General features: G+C 33.5%; 3 protein-coding genes across 3 annotated transcripts in view; 2 read left to right on the top strand and 1 right to left on the bottom strand.

Moving 5' to 3' along the window:
* LOC105448728 (peroxisomal hydratase-dehydrogenase-epimerase-like) overlaps positions 1-7,422 on the bottom strand; it is a 10,298-nt gene extending 2,876 nt beyond the window's left edge. Inside the window, exons 1-9 of the mRNA XM_011687470.1 lie at positions 7,225-7,422; positions 5,431-5,552; positions 4,990-5,113; positions 4,515-4,624; positions 4,064-4,237; positions 3,662-3,816; positions 3,297-3,399; positions 611-757; positions 245-371 (exon numbers count right to left, since the gene is read on the bottom strand). Of these exons, the coding sequence (XP_011685772.1) occupies positions 245-371; positions 611-757; positions 3,297-3,399; positions 3,662-3,816; positions 4,064-4,237; positions 4,515-4,624; positions 4,990-5,113; positions 5,431-5,523 (1,033 nt within the window). The 5' untranslated portion in view covers positions 5,524-5,552; positions 7,225-7,422. The remainder of the gene's footprint in view (positions 1-244; positions 372-610; positions 758-3,296; positions 3,400-3,661; positions 3,817-4,063; positions 4,238-4,514; positions 4,625-4,989; positions 5,114-5,430; positions 5,553-7,224) is intronic.
* A 1,866-nt stretch (positions 7,423-9,288) lies between these two features.
* Positions 9,289-12,411, top strand: LOC105448635 (15-hydroxyprostaglandin dehydrogenase [NAD(+)]-like). The gene is made up of 6 exons (XM_011687320.1): positions 9,289-9,628; positions 10,411-10,537; positions 10,721-10,827; positions 11,234-11,407; positions 11,969-12,102; positions 12,179-12,411. The coding sequence occupies exons 1-6, from the start codon at positions 9,536-9,538 to the stop codon at positions 12,336-12,338; spliced, it is 795 nt and encodes a 264-aa protein (XP_011685622.1). The 5' UTR covers positions 9,289-9,535; the 3' UTR covers positions 12,339-12,411.
* Positions 12,412-16,498: 4,087 nt separating this feature from the next.
* Positions 16,499-19,888, top strand: LOC105448636 (15-hydroxyprostaglandin dehydrogenase [NAD(+)]-like). Its single transcript, XM_011687321.1, has 7 exons — positions 16,499-16,657; positions 17,022-17,185; positions 17,634-17,760; positions 17,877-17,983; positions 18,292-18,465; positions 18,667-18,821; positions 19,217-19,888. The coding sequence occupies exons 1-7, from the start codon at positions 16,642-16,644 to the stop codon at positions 19,449-19,451; spliced, it is 978 nt and encodes a 325-aa protein (XP_011685623.1). The 5' UTR covers positions 16,499-16,641; the 3' UTR covers positions 19,452-19,888.
* The last annotated feature ends 1,755 nt before the right edge of the window (positions 19,889-21,643 follow it).

Genomic DNA, 21,643 nt, shown 5'->3' with positions numbered 1-21,643 from the left:
AAATTTTACTGTGCACTACAATAAATTATTTATTGTATTTTACTACTGTAAAATTTATTGTAGTGCACAGTAAAATTTGCCTAAATACTATATTGTCCTACAATTAACATGATTTGCAGGGTAAATTAAAAAAAAATTCTCTCGTGTAGATTCTGCTATAATGTTATTTATTGTGTTATAATTTTGTGTTTTTTTTTTGTACTCTTGCAGAGTTGATATGTTTAGCAATCGATTAATGCAATACCCGTTAGTTCCTCGGAATTGGCCACATTTCCAACGAGGAAAATGGCACGATTCGCGCCCAATTCCTTCTTCAATTCCGTAGCAGCATTTTCACCGTTCGAATCGGGTAGATCTATGATTGCAACGGCCTGCAATTATTAAGACAAAATATATACGTAAACTCCTTATTGAAATATCATTCATCTTTCATGCGTAATTTTTACACTTGCTAAAAAGCTAATCTAATCGATATATGTATATATCGAAATCTAATCGATTTTTATTATTTTAATTAATATAAAAAAATATGTGATAGAGTAATTTACGGGCAATATTTATAAGTTGTGTACCGCATTATTTACATACGTTTGATTTCGCTTATAATTACCTTCGCTCCACTTCGAAGTAATTCACGAGCGGTGCAATAGCCGATACCGTTGGCTCCGCCGGTGACGAGCACGGTTTTCCCTTTGATCTCCATTATAATTATCTTGCGTTCGGTATATACTTTCCGAGAGACAATGCAAACGTCAAATCACACTGACTGGGAGCGATCCCGTCCAGCATCGATCCGCAAATGAATATTTGTCGCATATTGCTAACGAGAAGCCGTATATGTTGAAATTCGAGAAGTCGATCGTGCATGATAAAATATCGAATATGCGGATAGGCTGCATAGAAATCGGATAACGCGAGCTCGTTCCCGAGGTAAACAAGATCGGATTTGCGCATCTAGATGAGAGAAGCATGTGGGGAAAAGGGTGTTCAATGTTACGTGAGGGACGCGTGAAATATAATCGAAACCGCTAAAAATAAACCGCGAGAGAAACAATTCATCCATTTCTTAACGCTCTGTGAGTTTTTGATTATTATTATCTTGGAAATATATGTATAAATAGGATCAAATTTTTTTAATAGAAATATATTAGAAATATTGAATATTTAAATGTATAAATGTATATTTAAAGTAGTAAATTTTTTAATTAATATCGTGATGTATTTCTGATATAATTCCACTTAATTATAATTATTATTTCTTTTGAAATTTAAAAAGAATTGAAGGGAAAACAGATCGGAAAATTAAGTTTTGTATTATTAAAGATATAAAATTATTAAGGTACACCTGAGTGAGAGAGAAAGAGAAAGAGAGATAAATCACTGGTCCGTTGATTTTATTAAAAGGCAATGCATTTTTTATTAGCAAGATTAGCAACATACATATTAACGCATAACAAAAACGAAATCGCCACTGATCGTTTCATCGCTGGAAAGCTATAATAAAGGATCGAACTCGAACGGGCGATATCAAAACAAAACTCAGCTAGCTAGACATCTGACCGACATATATCGAACCGAGCTTTGCAATTCGATGCGATTACACATCAAATAAATTGTCTCGTGATTCCTAATACCTAATATCGAAAAAATGTGATCGCGTCGAGTGTCGTGTGCTTGCACTTAGGTTATAGATTCTAACTCTACCTCTCGCTACTACCATCTCTAAATACTCTTGTCTCCCTCAAAATACTGTAGAAAAATTACAGACACGATTAGATATATAGTTTCATTTGTGGAGTAATGTCCGACGGATTTCGGTTTAATTGCATTCGCAGTTAATAGACAACTGATGCAGATAACTCTCGAAACATCATATATTATCGAACTTCGAAGTGGAAGTTGGCACAAAGTCAATTCTCAGGTTTTATATGAAGTTTCTAAAATTTTATAGATTTCCTATCCTCTTTAACGATTAACTTAATTTATTCAAACAATAATTTTATAAAACTATATAATTTTATCAGTCGTTTATTCTCTAATATTTTTTTGATAATATTTTTAAATTATATATTTAAATTCTCAAATGTATATTTAATATAAAAATCTCTGGTCGTAGTTTACACTTTTATTTAACTTATTATTCCACTTTTTTTGTTCAATTGTATATATTCTGTCTTGTTTAATTTGTAATGTAATATGTATATTGTAATATTTTTTTGTTCCTTTTTATGTAATTTTAATAGATTTCCGACACGTTCGTGAAGGGGAAGTTTTCGTGGATCCAGAGTTATTTGCATTAGTCATTATAAGAAACATAATCTTTCTCCCTTTTTTTTGTACGCTTCGACAGCGCGAAAATGCTTATTTCTTTCATTCTTTCTCTTATACGCTCTTCCTCTGTCTTCATCATACAAGCAACAAATGCAAAGTGTGTCTCTATTATACTCGACCTGTTTGAAACGCGATTACATTGCATGCAGCATATAATGTCATTAAACGGAATGGCGTTAAAGGAGAATCGTCGATATTTACGACGTGTGCGTTAGAAAAAACGAGTAAATCGCGCGACGGTTACAAAGTGCGGCAGGATCGAAATGTCGTTGCAATCATTTTCATCGGTGCGATGCGCACATCAGGCGTCGACAACACGCGCCCAACAAATTCCTCGGGAGATTCCTCCTCGGGCTCGAGAATTTCTCGATCGACGAGCGTAACTGAGGCCTGGTGCGAAAATCGACCGTGAACTTGCAACGCGGGTGCGGGACGGAAGCGAAAGCCATTGTTTTTACATTGTTTTCCTTTTTTTTTTTGTGCAATAAATGTTTTTCCACGGGAAGGTCGCGACACGTGTCCCGCGTCGGTCGACCCATGCGGATCCTCTTGCTCCTCTCTTTTCAAATATCTCGCGACTATCTATCTCGCGTAATTCCGAGGACTCGTCGCGTTTCTCTGTTAAATTTCGCAGGTATAAAAACCGCCAAGTATAAAAAAACGTATCAAAAGGATCGTTCTCTATAAAAAATGTGTGATGAATTAAATGACCTCGACTGACGCATATTTTGCTGTCGTTGAAAGGCGAGGAAGTGAAAAACGCATTGATCTTCCGCGAATGTGTTATTTGGTACGGAGGTACGAATAATTATGTTACGCTCGCGTGTTTCCGCCTTTTCGACGGCGCGCGACGGGATATATATATATCTCGATACAAATTACAGTTAATTGTGCGATACGGCATAAGATATTTGCAGCGAAGCGAGGAAGAATCGTTGCAAGAGCGCGCACGCGGGATCCACTTAAAAGCTGATCTCGTACGGCGGCTCGCCCTTCTCCACCGTCCACACGCTTCCGCTATTGCCCTTAGTAATCACGTGCACCAATGCCTTCGCCACGTCCTCCGGCCTGCAATGTCGAGTGTCTTTTTTTACAAATAGTAATTGCTACGTGCTGGTTTTATTTTATATATGTAACATCGTTGTAAAAATAAATTCTTTCTTTGTGCTATAATTATATTTTTTCCTAAATTGTTTATTGAAACTAATACTTTGAAATGACGCTAAGAAATAACCATTACTTATTATTTATATAATTAAGAAATAGTTCTCTAATTATGAGTTATTTATTCATGGATAGATCGAGAAAGAAATTATATATGAAATCATACCTTTGAGGAACCGAGGACTTCGTATCTTTTTTCCAGGCTTCCTCGAATCGACTCAAAGAAAACTTTTTATTGACGTCACATATCATCTTGGTGTTCGTGAGACCCGGACAGAGTGCCATCACCTTAATGCCCGTCAAGTCAACATGATATTTATCCTTTTCAAAAATTGAGAAGAAAATTAGTACATTTTATTTCCTTTGTATTTAATTTGTATTTAACAAAAAAAATCGGTTAAATCAATTTGTATTTTTTAAATCTTTAAATGAAAATTCTTTTGAATTTCTTATTCAATTTCTGCAAATAGTAAAAACAATCAAAAAACTGATATTACTGTCATTTCTAGACAATAGTTATAATATTGTTTTGTATTGTAAAATCAAGAGATATAAAGAGACTTCTTACCCCATAAGCTCTAGTGAAGCTGACAATAGCCGCTTTCGTCGCGGAATAAATTGGTACGCTGACGTAAGGGTTAATGCTGGCGATGCTGCCAATATTAACAACGACTCCACCCTGGCCACCCCTATCGATGCCCAGTAATCGTTGAGCAAGCATAGTACCGCGTATTACCCCGTTCTATAATTATATTTGCAGAGATATCAATTTTTACATACACACACGTCATAAATATAAAAAAATATTACTTTACGGAACATTTTGAATTTAATAAAGCACAAACACAAAGGTACATAGAATTACTATATAAGATCGCTTCAATTAATGGGAAATAAATAAGATATCAAAAGTGAAAAAGAAAACAAAAAATTTTTATAAGCATCGTAAATATTTTAACGCACTTTTTATGAACATGGTATTGAAATGAAACATTGCAAGGAATCGGATATTTGCTTACGAGATTAACGTCTACTTGAAGCTCCCAAAACCGGTCATTCATGATACCAGCGTTGTTGATAACGATATCAACATTACGGCCGAATTCCGTGGCCGCTGTCCGAAACGCACCTGCAGATCGAATTGTATCGTATGTTGAATACAATTACATTAATTAAAATGAAAATCGTATGCATGTGCACTTATGTAGGAGATGAGTTACCCAGACGAACACGAAGTTGGGACATAAGATATCTCTAAGATGTCTGTTAAATTTTGTCTACACCGTGTTGTCTGAGTAGTCATTTTATAAAGAAATAAATCGACGATAGATTTATAGATCGCGACCCAGTGAGAAACGACATCAATTTGACATCAAATCGTAGTCGAATTAATGTCGAAATCATTGTACCGAGATCGATTTGATGTCGATTCGACATTAATTCGACGAGTCATTTCTCTCTGAGGAACGACTGCCGCGAGTTATAGTAATATACCTTCGAGTTGCGGATAATCTGTGACGTCGCATGGCAAGAAAATTACGCGATCTTTGCCGTGTTCTGCGGCTAATTTTTTCTGCAGTTTTTGTCCTTCTTCGACGTTCATATCACATATGGTCACCTACATACATGTAATAAAATGTTATTTTATATAAATTTTATGTAAGTTGTATATTATATGAATTGTTTGAAAAACATCATTTCTCTCATATTGAGAAATTAATTTAAATTTACGTAAGAATTTTATCGATATTATTAAAAAATCACTAAAAAATTAAATAAAAATTTTATAAAGTCAGAAATGGAAAGAAGTCAGAAATACATAAAATGTGATATATTGTATAAATAAGATAATAGGGGCTATTCTAATACAAACATTTTAAAATAGATTTAGAAACTATTGAATAAATATATTTTCTTATATAAATTATAATATACCTTGGCACCACGATTCAACAGTTCGATGGCAAATGCTTTACCAATGCCCTCTGCGGCTCCCGTTATTAGGGCAACTCGCCCTGATATTTCCATTTCTTTTAGGTTCTTATCTTCTCTCGTATCTGCACATGTAGAATTTGACAATACCGTATTAGAATTTCCTTTTGAATCGACGACTAAAAAGATTTCGCTCTTAATTGCGGAAAAGACTGTGCTTGTTTGGCGTATTCAAAGTCTTGCAAAGTTTAACCGTCATTGGTTTTTAAAGTTATTCGGACGAACGTATTCGCATAAGTATTATACACAAATATGAACACGTTTTTACTTACAGTTTAACGTATAGCGATATAAATATTTATCAATACAATCACATGAATATGTCCAATTATATGGCAGGGTTAATTAAGGATTAAGCTGAAGTTGGTTGAGGTATCGAACTTTAATTTTTAGGCTCCATCCTAGTCAGTAAAAAAATGTAAAATATGTCAAAATGTATTAAATGTTATGTTGAAAATTGATAGCCGAAAAAAATATCAAATCGACGGAATGAAATTAAAAACACACTCAGCACCTTTCCTTTACATGTCGTAAACACGCTGATTTCACAGGAGCCTTCCCCCTCTCCGCAGAAAATTACTGACTGGGGTGGAGTCTACAGCTTGGCGACACGATTATGAAGTTAATTACTATCAGTCCATACTTATATAGTCAAAGGGGTTAAGTGAGTTATAGCCCAGAGCGGCAAATTTTTAGGGACGAAAAATTTTAGAACGAATGTTTTTTTACTTTTTTTATCCGTTAATTTTTTATTTTTGTTGTGTTTTTTTGTTAGTCAGCTGAAATAAATGAAGGATTTCTTAAAACAAGATCGAAAACAAAAATCAGGTTTTAAATTGATCTAATATAACTCCTAAAAAAGTAATATATCATCAAGGTGACATCATTTCTTATAAAAGGGCATTCTAAATATTTCAGCTCTTAGAAAACTGGTTATTGGATATGCTCATTAATTTAAGAATTGCTATTGTGTCAAATTAGCACTCCAGATATATCTTATTAAGTTTTTTAGTTTATTCATCAATTTGCAGGCTTATTTGTATATTTTTCGTTTCTTGGAAGGAGAATTAGAAAAAAAAAAGTCAATCGATATACGTCGCGATCTTTTTTTTTCTGTGGACACTTATGGATTTGTTCGGATTCCGATATTATAGCTAAAGATATATTTTATTGTTTTAAGAGAATTTAAAGAAAAGCGAAAATGTTTTTAACAAAGATCTGAATCTGAATTTTGAATTCTCTGTACGCGTCTGTTATTTCTTATTAATCGCAACTCTCCGCTTTATAATTAATTCATCCCGTATATTCCAAGGGCAGAGATGGGCATAATTCGCGCATCCAAATACATGGCATAATTCTTCGACCTGTCACGTCTGCACCAGTGAGAAAAGAGATACTGATATCAACGATCGCGAGTATTAATGCAATTCACATTTGGATATTACGGAATTTTTTCAATCTGATGATCACATTAAAATTCCGATATACCACTAAACGGTATACATCCCCAAACGCTCGGCACATCAAAAATCCGCCTATTACGCGACGTCCGATTTTCTCCCTCCGTCAAGATTAAAGGCCTGATCTTTGTCGCTGCACTGGACTACATTAAAATTTTCTTTCTCGTTTAACTTCCAATATATTTATATCATTTTAAGTACAATTAATGTACGCAAGTTCAGCCACAAAGAACAGACCTTAAGTTCACTGACTCCGTTCCGTTACCGTTCTCCGTACCTTTACGATCTCTCCACCCTACTGACGTTTCGCAACAGGCGGGGTGTAACGAAGCTGATAAGCCGGCTCTATATAGCTTGCGGTGCTTGGATGCAGCGGTCCAGACAGACGTCGCGTCCTTCCCTCGTCGAAAGGGCGCGATTGACGGGCGGCAAGGCAATCCCGGGAAGGTGTGGTTGGTGGTTGATGGTGTACTGGCTGACTGACGGCCGCGACGGTCGGGGGTGCCCACCCGGTATAGCCCGATATTGATTGGCGCGTTTACATGCCATGCGGGCGTGCGCGACGCCGCGCCGGCCGGTGCGTATCCTTCACGCACGTGCGTGAATGCGTGCGCCCGAAAATCCCTCGACAGACAATCCACAGCGGCCTTCCTATCCAGTCGCCGTCGGTCCCCGTTATGGCCCTTATCTTATTTTTAGATTTGACGTCGCCGAAAAAGCAAACGCGCCTCGAAAGCAAAAATTCAAAGCTCCTCTTCTTGAAGGACTGGATCGTACAGCGTAAAATTTGCTCAATCTCGAAGAGAGAAAAATACATTTCTGTTCTCTCGTTTAATTTTTAATTATGTAAATAGATTTTATGATTATTACGTTGTTGTATTAATTCGTTTTAGATATAATTAAAAGTACAAAATATGTATGTATTTTATTAATGAATTCATTGAAGACAATCGGCTTTGCCCATTAAACGATATAGACTTCAGCGGAGACATATCTTTACGATAAAAGATTCAGAGTATTCAGACAGATACTGACAGATTCTATACTATATATAGATTCTATACTATATATAGATTCTATACTATATATAGAGATACTATAGAGACATTCTGTCTAATAGTAATTGTAAAACTGTTTTATTCTGTGAGGTAGAAAAATGTCACATAAAATTATAAATGCGTATAATTAATAATGTAATAATTATATCTAGCAGGGGATGTGAGACACTTGCAAAATAAAAGTTGATTCAATAATTTGAATTTATGTTTGTCATTTCAGTTACGCAAACTATATTTGGATATACATCTAACTTAAAACAGACACAGCCTTAAATAGCAGTTCTTTTTATTTCAAATTTTACATGTGCAGTACATAAATTATCAAATATGTGTGCATTGAGATATACCGATTAAATAGTTACCTATTAAATATTAAAATCTTGTATTTTGCATTGTCTTTTTTTTATTTTAGATTTTACATGCAATTTATAAAATAATATATTAACATATAAACATTTTTTATTAAAGTATGGATTTACCAAAATTTAACAACGGATTAATATATCATCAAACTGAAAATTCTGATTTTAATATAACTTTGCATACACGTGAGAGATATAAATATATTTGGAAATTTTTAATTGATGCCAAAACGATTTTAATATACAGCTATTTTTATCAATTTAAAAATAGTTTTTAACATATCGAGGAAAGTCGAATATCGCTCTACGATATTATAATGTATGATTTCATCGTTACTCAAAACTCAATTAAAAATTTCCACATTCATACATTTACTGTTCATTTATGTTGCATTGAGATCAGAATTCCCGAGTTGGCGAGGTTCTCTTGTTAATAAACTCAAGCGCTGCATTAGATAGCCTTTCTAGATTACAGTCGTTGATTAATCACATCATTGTAATTTTAATGTGGAGTTTATTTTTGTGTGCAATCGTTTTCTCGATAGCGATATGCCATTTAGCACTCGTTTAATTATGAATGCTTGCTTATTTTCGTAAGAAATAGATCACACGACGGTTAAAAATTAATACAGATGCATGTGAGAATGCACAGTATCTCGTCTAAAACTTCTTGATCAAGTTTTGACTCTCAAGTTTTCTTTATTTTTTTTTAATATAAATTCATATAAAATTTAACTTCTCCGGTTTCACTTCACTGAGAAATGTTGCGAATTTTCTTCAATGCTACTGAAGTCAAAAACTACACAATTGGGAGATGAAGACATTCACGGCGCCGTCTTTATGGATTATAACGAATCTCGCGCGAGGAAAGACTCTGATGAATTGAACGTCACGCAGATCGTGAGGTCGAAGATCACCATACGAAAACAGTGAAGTCTTCCATATCGGTTCAAGGAGGCTCTCGAACGGGCCGACGATCGTGTCGCAGATGGTGGTCGTATCGATAAAGAGACATCTCGATTCCTGGATCTCGCGCAGTTCCATTGCAGAAATATAAAATTCGCAAACAGAAATTCGTGTATTGAAGTACCTTAGAACGAGGAATATTTTTATAAGTGAAGAAATATATACGGAAGAGAGCTCGATTGCTGGTAAAATTGGAGGAGATATGCAGATCAAAGATAAACGAGTTATAATAATTGGAGCAGCAAGTAATGTGGGTTTGGCATTTAGCAGGGAGCTTCTGCGAAATGGCGCTTTGGTATGTAATAATAATAATAATAATATTTAATAATAATAATAATACTGTATACAATATTCACATATATAAATATATCAGTAGCAATTATTATATAATAGGAACATTTTATTATATAGTACTCTTTAAAAAATGTTCATTAAACTTATCACGATGATTCCATATGCTCCATTATTTTATTCCTTTTGTTAGTAATAATCTGCAATCACTAAAGATTAACAAAATGTTTATATACCAATATTTTATTATCGCTTAATTTTTATCTCTGCTTAGTTGTAAATAAGAGAAGATCGTTTGATAAAAGCTTGCTTCCTTAATTGTTTATTATATATTTGCTTGTTTATTATACATTTGATTGTTACACTATAATGTCATATTTTAATAATCTAATATAAATAAATTAATGCTAATCTTATGTATATAATAAAAATATTGATCAGAAAATATATATTAAACACGAATAATTATGTGTCAAATCACGTCGGAAACTTTTTGCGTTAATTAACGAATTGTTATTATCAGCCGATAGCTTTAAACTAAATTTGAAATGCAGAATATTTCATTGCTAGCGCATTTATATGTAATTCAGCTAAAAATAATAGATATTTATCATTTGAAAATATTGATAACGTTATGCAAGAATAAAATTGCCATTTGTAAACCATTTGAAAGAAAATTCTTCTATCGCTGATCTGATTCTATCATCTGGCGTAATAGTTCTGAAATATTTGTAAACTTTAAATTCCTTTATACACAAGTAATAGGAACATAAATGTTTCTTCTAGATGATAGCTATGATTGATATACGACAAAACCTTGGAGAACAAGCTGTAGAAAGTTTAAACAACGAATTTGGGCGTAAACGAGCTGTATTTCTTCATTGTGACGTAACAAATAATTCCGAATTTGATGGTAAATACATATATCAAGTCTATATTCATGTTATTTTCATGTTATTTTTTATCATGTTACTTCATTAATATTTACATTAATAAGCAAACTCGAATATTACTTGGGTGAACTGTCTGTAAAAATTAATTTAATTTGCGCATTCAAGGAATATTTGTTCAAAACTGAAAATATTAATTATTGCAGCCACGTTCAAAGAGGCGATTAATATTCTCGGCGGAGTGGACATCTTTATAAACAATGCAGGTGTAATAAATGAAACTGACTTTTCCAAAGCCATCGATGTTAATGTGGTAAGTTTTATTTTCAACTTTTTGTTTTAACTTCGAGTTGTTATATTAATTTGAATGAAAAATTGATCACAAAAAAGCAGTTTCCTTTAACATAAATATTTTCTAGTAACAGGCTATTCTATATGTATATGTAATTATAAAACTGTGATAAATACATAATTACATGAATTAATTTATCTAAAGCTATTAGAAAAGTTAGTAGGCTTAAATGTGGCTGTCTTAATTAAAAATAATATAATTAAAAATAATGGAAGTAATATTTTAGAGAAAATAAATTTTTTTAATTTTATTAATTTTATTAAATATCAGAATCGACCGTGGAATATTACAAACAATTAAGATGCGAAAACGCTAACACTGTACAAAGCAAATCTTAATATGTGAAGTATTAATTTTATTATTGTAGACAGCTGTGATTCGTGGAACTCTTTTGGGGATTCAACAAATGCGAAAGGACTCAGGAGGAAAGGGTGGTGTCATCGTCAATATTTCGTCTATTGCTGGATTACGAGCCGTTTCGCAGCTTCCGGTATATTCTGCTACGAAGCACGCCGTAGTTAGTTTCAGCCGTTCCTTTGCAGTAAGTATTACGTTGAAAAATACAATAGAATTTATGATAATTATAATGACACAAAGAAATATTATCCAGTTTTAAAAGGATAAATTTTTCGAAGATAAAATTTTAAGAATGTAATTAAATAATAATTACTTTTCTTCTCAAATGTAAATTTTAATGATAATTTTATCTAAAAAATATTCATTAAACGCATTCCAGACAACATAAAGTCCAAAATCGGGACATGAGACATCTTAATGTCTTAAAAACATCTTTGTGAGAAATGTCTGAAGGAGCGTCTAAAAACGTCATACAATTAAAGACGTTTTATGTCCCGATTTTGGGCTTCACGTTGTCTGGGATATAACATTTTAAATTTTATATAAAAAAGATGCAGAAGATAGACTGTCGTAATCAGATATCCTTTTGTGAGAAATGTCTGAAGGCGTCTAAAAGTTGTTTTACAATTAAAGACATTTTATGTCCCGATTTTGGACTTCATGTTGTCTAGGATATAACATTTTAAATTTTATATAAAAAAGATGCAGAAGATAGACTGTCGTAATCAGATATTTTTTTTTACAGCAACCTTATCACTACGAGAGGACTAATGTAAAAGTAATTGTTTTGTGTCCCGGTTTGGTCGATACATCAGCCATAGATGATTTACCACAGGGTATTTCGACCGCTGATATTTTGCAGAATTATCAGCCTCAAAGGTGAGACTTGCTGCTAGCCCATAATTGGCGTATTCTCGAAACTTACTTAAAATACAATAATGAAATATGTCGCCAGGGTGGAAAGCGTCGCTCATGGATTGATATACGTAATTCGATGCGCGCAGAATGGCAGCGTGTGGATTAGCGAGGATGGAAAACCGGTTTATGAGGTGCAACTTCCCGACACTTTGCCGCAGAAGACAGAAATCGACGCAGAGGATAAGTCACTAATATGAAATTGATCGCAGATTGAATATTCTGTATTCATTGAGCAACAAACAAAATGGAGTCAAATTGCTTTTTTGTTTAGAAAAATATTTTGTTAAACCACCTGTTGTTAATTAAGAAATTATAATTATGATGTGAAATTTGTAATAAACCGTTAATAGATTTTTGTTTTGTAAAAAATAGTATTTTTACTATTAAACATTTATCACCTTCTTTTTAAAATTAAATGCATGCATACAATATTTTTATAATAAATATAGTTTACGTTAATGTCGTAAGTAAATTGTGCAATAATAAATCTAAGCTATTGATTAAATCAATGTTATATGTGTAACTGAATATTTTATTCTTGGAATAACTAGAGATTTCAAAATAACTTTTTACCTTAAATAAAATGTGATAAATTTTTTCATAAAACTCTTCAATTAAATTTTTTTTAGTTTATTTTCTTTTGTATCCAATAAAATCGTAAAATTAAAATTGTTATGTAATCATAAAAACTAAACATATAAATGAACTAATAAGTATAATCTCGTGCTCATCTCGAGCATCATGCCGCTTTAAAAACGATAATTGCTAATAATGTAATCTCAGTTTAATTGTAATTTTACGTTATGAGCGCGTCGCACTATTTTAAGATGTTACAAATCCTGAAAGCTCATAAATAATTCCTATTGACTTTCAATTATACATTTGTAATAATGTTATAAATAAAATATCAAATATAATGTATATTAATATTATATACATATTAATATAAATATTTAAAAAAATAATTAATTTATATTAGACTTCTTCAGACCGCGAAAACCGCGTAAAATTGCATGTAAAATAAGGAAATCATATTTAACAACAATATCAGTAAAAACTATCCCACAAATCAGTCGGGACCGATTATCAACTGTTTGGTGGAGACTGTAATCACTTGCAGACACGCGTGTTTATGCACCACTGCATCTCCGAATCAGACAGAGGCGCGAATCTCGCGTTTTTACGTCGTGCAGCCTTACACGATAACATATATATAAGTAAAAACCGCACGAGAAATTACTTTTCTTCTCGATTCGGAGTAAAGTTCGATCGGAACCAATTCGTACCGGTTATGGTATCGGCTCGGGGAGTCGACAACGCGCGAATTCTCGAGCTGATTTATCGCCGGCGCGACGCCGACCGGACGTTAAGTGCGCTTTTTCTATTGATAAGATGCAGCGAGCACGAGCTGTGCGCACGTCAAGTTCTTATCACCGTTTTGTGCCACACGACTGCATCGAGTGCGTTATTTCTAAAGTTCGCCGACGCCACGAGCGATTGACGATAAAGCGCCCCGCGTAATTTGCAAATAACCGCGGAGATGTGCTGCAGCGATCGTCAGCCTCTTCTTCCCTCGTGTTGTCTGCTTTCGTCATTTTTAGATTGATAATGCATTTATATTTAACAGATTGGCCAAGGAATTACGATGAAGAAAACATCTTGGAATATTTACATACGTTACATAATATAAAATTTATAAAACTTAATGTTTAGAAACATAAAAGTATAACAATGATGAAATAGAGCTGTAATAATATTAAGATTAGACCTTTTTTTTTGTTATCCTCAGTCATCGGTAGGTCTGACATTTATCGGCAATTATTTCAGTGATTTTTGTAAACTTCTGTCGTCGTGAATTCGAAAGAAAGAATTGGTAACCTCCCATATAACGATGATGAAGCCACGGAGAGGTCATTTGATTAGGGTTGACTGTCGACGATAAGGCCATCGATAACAATTTATCGCGTTGTTCGTTATGTTTGTTGCAGCTACAATTACGCGAGCGGCCAGATTCGAACAAAAGTTATATCATCCAATGATCGCCGGATACCCGGAACCATACGTAGTTTCTTGCCTTGAGTTTGACCTGCTATAAATCATTATTTTGTAAATAGTGCACACATTTATACACCAATGCCACTTACGTCAAATGCCGTGAGTGTACTGTAAATTTTTAGCCGAATATGCATTTCCGTCCGTATCAATTTGCAAAGATAATATCTACAACCTTGACTATAAGTAATAAAGTATATTCTGAATTTATTTATACATTTTCTTGGAAGAGGCAGCAATAAAAGCCAAAGGAGGACTAACAAAATATTAAAATTCTTACAAAAATAAATATCATTTCTTAATAAAATTGTTTATTAATTTATTTTTTTGTTATTTAATTTATTATTAAATATAGAACATTTACGTCAATTTGTGGTGATTTTATACTTATAGCCAAGGCTGTACAAGCACACACGGACGCAATCGTTTGTGATAAATCTATTTCTTTTTTTTTGCATTTTATTATGTTTTCTGCATTTAAATTGAACGCAACGCGTGTATACCCTCGAAAAGAACGGAGAAATTACGATATAAAAGGCGCGACGAAAATGAACGAAAGCAGTCAAGACAAAATTGTATTAAAAATTAATTTGAAAGTAACATGAAGATATACATCACATAGACTGCAGCACTATATCGCGTAAAAGGGCGAAAATATTCTTTCCCGTTGCATGATGCTGCGAAAAACGAGTTACCAGCCAGCTCTGTCCCCCGTGACTATCATAAATTTCTATTAACGGAATGGCACGACGGGGTGAGATCAAATATGCGAAACAAATATTTTCGCAGGAAATTCTAAAAAGATGCGAATTTTTGCTGGGTTGCGCGTTGCAATAAATTTTTATTACTTGCTCGCGGCACAAACAATTTTTTAAAATCTGACTATTTCTTTTAATTGATCATCTTTACAACTCGACAATTTTCATAGTTTTAGAGAGAGTTTCTCGGTTTCTTCAAATATATATTTTTATTAATTCTTATTAGAATATATCACACTTGACATATGGAAATGTTACATCCCGAGACTTATTACTCAAGGTTTTTTACGGACATTGAATTTTATACATATTGACAATCACAAAATGATTACTTTTATCTGCGAACCAGAACTGACAAACTTTAACCAGAGATAATATAGCAGTAGAATTATTGATTTAAACTACAACACTGAAGATGACTGTCTTGTAGGTCGAAATGTTTGCGATTGCGATCAGTTATGTCATATGTTTGTTTTTGAATATTGTAAGAAACGTAGTAATTTATCTTAAACTTTGTATTTATTTTTTAGTTTTAATCTTTTGTGAGCCTATATCCTTTAATTTGTTATATTAATGAAATAAATAATACATAGTAATGCATGTGTAAAAAACAATAACATTGTTAAAATTAGGAATTAGTTAAGATCTACTTTAATTAGGTCTACTCTTGCTTAGTCTACTATTCGCTGCGATACTATAAACTATCATTATCTTCAACTAAAAGGAAAAGCGCGCGATCGCTTCAAGGAATTCCTCTCGGTCTATGTCCAGTATGTCCAGTATCAGAAAACACATTGCCACTACGCGATTAATTAGCCTCTGCGGAAGGGGTTAATTAGGGAAAGCGCTATCGGGAACATTGAGAGAAAAGAGAACGACGAGACGTGACTGGTTATAGTCTAGCGAGAGGGGAGATAAGAGAGACAATAAAAAAAATAGAAGATCACGATAGATTGGAAAATCGCAAAAATTATTATCAAATGTAACAAACCTTGTTAAATAAACCGTTTATTTAACAACGCTCTTCTGCATTGTTGTTCCTTGTTATATTGCTGTTACCGAATTCAATTTTGACATCTGTCTCGCTCCAAACTAAAAACTTGGAGTTTTACAGTGGTATACTAGTATAAATCCCTTAAGAAATTATTTATACAATAAATGACCTATATATTTTTTGTATTATATACGTAATTACATATCTGATATATTTTTTGCAAATCAAAAAATCTTGGTAAGAAAAATTGAACTATCAATTTAACGAATCTATAACAGTATTCCTTTAATCTCCAGTATCCTTTTAATCGATCTGATATATGTACAAAATACGACAGTTGATCTTTAAACTCCCAATTAATGCTGTTTACGATCTCAAGTTTTAATGAGAAAGTTCGAAAATTCCTTTTTTATCATAATTATTCGATCTATACATCTACTGTCTATGTAATCAGCAGCCCGGAGTCCACCTTTCGCCCTCTGAGACGTCCCCGCCACGACGGGAACTGGAGTCGCAATATCGCAGAATCCCACATCGCTGCTTATCGTATATAAATACCATTCGAACCGTCTCGAAGTTCAGTTGAAACGTACGTATTACTAGCACGAGTTCCCGATTCCTCGACTTCATCCCCGAACTTGAAAGCGCCGGAAATTGACTGTGTCCATTTCTCGAATATCCAAAGCAGTTTCATTCATGGAGACTAAAATAGGTAGGTCTGATTCTTTCATCAGAAAATACGTATCTAAATGTGCTTTGAAAAACGTAAAAAATATCTTTCGATTATTTTATTTTTATGAATTATATTAATAACTTTTTATACATAACATTTTTATAATTTTATAATTTAATTTTCTAAGATAAAAATATTACGTAAGTACACTTACAAAGTAAAGCAAAACAACTAATAAATTGCCGGACCGAAACAATTATTTTTATATTATATTATTAATGTATATTATTATTGTAAGGTGTTGTTATAATTGTAATGTCTTATTAAACTACACTAGTTTTTCCTAATAAAGTGAATTTCTTTTTTATTTTATTAAGCAAATTTTATGTGTAATTTTATGTAGAACCAAGTTTGAGAATCCTTCGTCGTCGTTCTTCAGCGTCCGAGAGAGCGAAGGAAATAGAAGCGATCAATTGCATTGTTTCTAGGAAAAATGTTCTAATAACTGGCGGCGCGGCAGGATTGGGCAACGCTTTTCTTAATCATTTCTTGAAGCACGGAGCAAAGGTATGTTTAATAATTAAGATAATAATTAATTTACAATATAAAAGTTTGAAAAATTTTCAAGAATTCTACATCAGCATTACATATATAAATAATTTTCTATAAATCTATAAACAATATACACTCACAAAAAGTCTATTACTTAAATAAGACTCGAACTTTATGTAAATGCATAATTATATAAAAAAACTTTTATTGAAATTTATATAACATTTAATCAAGAAAATGCACTCTTTTAAAAAAAATACTACCTTTTCTAATTACATTAATATTATTTTGCAAATTAAAACGTCTCTCTTCTGTTAAATATAAAATATTGTTTTTCTTCTTCAAATCTACAAAGTGGCGTTGATTGTTTTATAATATTTACAAAGTATTGATATTGGTCTCGGCACTATTATATTATCATTAATATTTAAATTAAATTTTATTTCACACGTATTTGTTACAGAAAATAATTATATTGGATATCGACGCTGAAACCGGCAAACGAATTGAGCTCGGCATCGAGAAATCTTACGGCGAGAAGAAGGTACACTTCATACACGCCGACGTATCTAATCACAAGCAACTGACTGGTAAATATGAAACAAGATTTTCAAATCACTTAGATGTTTGCTCAAGAATTATAATCATTGAACTTGTCCGAGTATCGCTTTCAGAGTATCTTATTTTTGTCTGTACCAATTTATAGAAGCTTTCGAAGAAGCATTATCGCTATTAGGAAACATTGACATCGTGATAAACAACGCTGGAGTTTTAGACGAGCGAAGATGGGAGAAGGAAATCGCGGTGAACATCGTGAGTATTATTAACAATAGTTTATTGATTTATTAATAACTTAATTATTTTACCGACGATTTTCTAATTTCGTAATTTCTGTATTCTGCAATATGTTTTCTCTCCTAAAATTCTTGCAATATTTTTTTTTTAAATCTCAAATATAATTTATGTAATTTCTCAATTTCAAATAATTTCGTGTCGTCATGAAATGATTTTACCAAACTGGTACATAAGAATAGAAAGATTGAAAAATAAATATTATTGATTAATGATAAATATAATAATAAAAATTAGGAGTAGATTCTAATGTGGTGTCTTGATTTTAGGGAGGCATGGTTAGCACCGCGATGCTGGCTGTGCAATACATGAGCAGAGATATGGGCGGTCGCGGTGGTATATTGGTGAACGTGAGCCAGCACGTGGATATTCGAAATACAGCCCAACTTCCGGTATACACTGCCACGAAACATGCCATCATCGGTTTATCGGAATCTCTATCGGTAATTTTACAGAAATTAAAACGCAGTTAAATTAATTCGTTATTCAAGCAATCATCCTAAAAGTATAAGTTTACAAATAATTTCCCAATATTCTATAAGATCGTTATCTTGTAGAATAAAATTAGGATTATAAAGTACTGCTTTTTAATTTTCATTATCCACGGATTATTTTCATATATACTCACGTTCACTCTCCAACAGGATCCTTATCACTATGAGAAGACCGGCGTTACTGTGATAACTTTGTGTCCAGGACTAACAGAAACCGCCCTGACAGTAGATAGCCCCAATAAACTTCTTTCCAGAGTCATGAAGGCAGATTTCGTCAAGAATCTTGAACAGTTCTCGATACAAACGTAAGTCACCATTAAAATTGTCTTTATGTCATATCAAACGTTTGACAAGACAAGATAAATCAGATAAGCGCTGGATTACGTAGTATTAATATATGACACAATTACAAAAGTCTTTCACTCCTCCAACAAATAATAAATTTCATAATAAATTTCACATCAAATATATATATATATATTAATTGCAAATTAATTATTTATAAATTCATTTCTGAAATAAAACGCGAACTCCCTACGAAAAGTTAAAATGCCAGCTGTAAGATTCATGCAGTAGATCCGATCCTGACATTAAATCTCCTTCGATGCTTATAACGCGATACGTATAATCGCCAACGCCTTGCCTCAGCAAGGAGATAAATCTCTCAACGGCTCGTCGTAACTTAATCTTGTTTTTGCAGGCCTTACGTAGTCGCGCAGGGCCTAATGACGATCCTGAGGATCGGCGAGTCCGGCAGTATTTGGGTTATAGAGAGCGGCAGAGCGCCTTACGAGGTCTATGTGCCGAATCCGCGTACTCTGCGCCGTCACTACAAGAACAATTTCTCGCACGTCGACACTAAGGTCGTGACGAGAGGTCGCGCGATAAGAGAAGTCTGCGACAGTACGAGGACAGGTCTGATGAGCTGCGCCTGATAACCGGCAAGCGCATGACCGTGATCTCTCGCTCTACTTAGGGCCGAAAAATCTTCTTCAATCCGCACGTGGCGAATGTCGTCCGGAGACAATTCCGCGATACAGATACTTCACACGTAGATCAGTGTAACCGGAAGTGCAGATGCGGACGAGATGCAGTTAAAACAAATATTTCACGGAAAACACTGTGTGTCCCCGAGATTTCTCCGTAGATAATTTTATGTTATAAAGTTTCACGCATATCCTTCTCTTCCTCGGTCATCCTCGATTGTATTTGCTGGTTCACGTTTTTTTTTTTTCGTAATGAGCCATAAATTTCCTTAAACACACGTATACATGGTCAACTTGACTTTTATTTCTTTATTATTAATAACGCCAGATTGTACGAAGATGCCTGTGATAAAAAGATTTTATAATAAAAATGCTTTAAAAAAGAATAACGCTAGTTTTGGAAATAAGACCTTAAAAATTCGTGTACAGAACTTCTTTCGGGATTAAACTCATTGTATGCTGCAAACTACAATTATATTCGTTATAAACGTCTGTGGCGAATTTCGATTACATTGATACTGCTTAACGTGTTTCTTAATGTGTTAGTAATGTACGTGACGATTACTTCCGCGAGGCATTTAAAAACATCGGACATGAGAAGTCCGCGTGCAAAAAAATAAGAGAACGTAATTACTGCTCCGGTCGGTTCGGGTTACGAACTAACCGGGGCCCGTTAATCTTCTACGGAGGGTGCGATTATCGCGTGTATAATAAATCATTCTAGTTTACTGTGTGTTCGCTTATCAAGCATTTAAAACACTGGATATAGCGCATGGAAGACGCTGGGTTTTTTCTTCTCTTTCTTTTTTTTTCCTTTTGCATACATTCTAATCACACCGCATGTAATGCGCAGCACACTTTATATAGTATCGCCAGACGCACGGTAGTCTTATCAACAACATATGCTCGAGTCCTAAAGTTATATAATTTTATTTACATCCGAGTACATCTCCTTTTTTTTCCGAAAACTGCACAACACGCATCTCTCGTCGTATCTCAAGTCGCTCTTTAAAATTCACGTAATCTAGCATTTAAATTCGTAAACTGTTATCTCCCGCATTTTTTTTTTGCGCATTTGTCGGAGAGAGAGACGCTGGGGGAGGGCGATCCGCGCGCGGTCGCCTTACGGTTTACGACGTTACAGCTTCGTGAAGAAACAAGAAAGCCGGGTTTTTCTTTAATTATTTTTGTCTCATTCGTTGGAAAAAGTATAGTGTGTAGGAGATCGGAAATGACACGACGACGTGTTATTTCATCATTTCAGTATTATTCAGCATCGGAAATCACAATATATCCGCTGTACAAAACAAAAATCCATTCTCGCGTTACATTATTGAATTTCTTCACACATGCTCGGGGCATGAAACTTAAAAGTTAAATTTACTTACCACATCTGTTTTCTTTTTCTACTCGCTTACTTCACTTTATAGTCCTATGCTTCCTTTTACTTCACTCTGCATTTCCCTCTGATAGCCTATTGGAGGTTTTTCGCTTATCAGTTATGTAAATCTCAAGTTGCGTACGTATGTGTTTATGTGTGTATGTATATAATATCTGTATGAGTTTGGGGACTCCGTACGAGCCATAGAAAAATAATAGTCGCAAATAATGTTCTTATTCTGTTTCTTTCACGTCTTACATCTTTAAGGATATTATCATGCTTTTTTTTTTAGTCTTACTCGCATCGCCGTTTTAACACATCTCTACGCGCAGCGTCGTCGTGCATCCGAAAGGATTCTTCGAGAGCATGAATAATCGACTTACAATCGAATTACGACGAATAAATTATTTTTTTTTTTGACGCGTTTACGCTTTGAAAATCTTCGTCATGAGCTTCCGAAATTCGCGTGACCTATGCACACTCGTTTTCACACTCATAAAGTGCTGTTCTTGTTCCAAAACTAGAATGCGAATAAATTTGAATAAATTTATAAAAAGAAAAATTCATACTCAACCATGTATTATATAAGCGAAAAAAGTATTGATAATAATTTATCATTAAACGACAAAATTTTCCATTAGAATATTAATGTAAAATAATGAAAAAAAATATGAATCAGTTACTTTCATTTAAATATATAGGTACATGTATAATAGTTATATAAAATAATACTATTACAATAGTTATATAAAATAACTAT

Source organism: Wasmannia auropunctata, unplaced genomic scaffold (genome assembly GCF_000956235.1).
Source record: "Wasmannia auropunctata unplaced genomic scaffold, wasmannia.A_1.0 LD336083.1, whole genome shotgun sequence".
Classification (NCBI taxonomy): Eukaryota; Metazoa; Arthropoda; class Insecta; order Hymenoptera; family Formicidae; genus Wasmannia; species Wasmannia auropunctata.
Note: the sequence above shows the minus strand (reverse complement) of the source record. Positions and strands in the feature narration are given on the sequence as shown.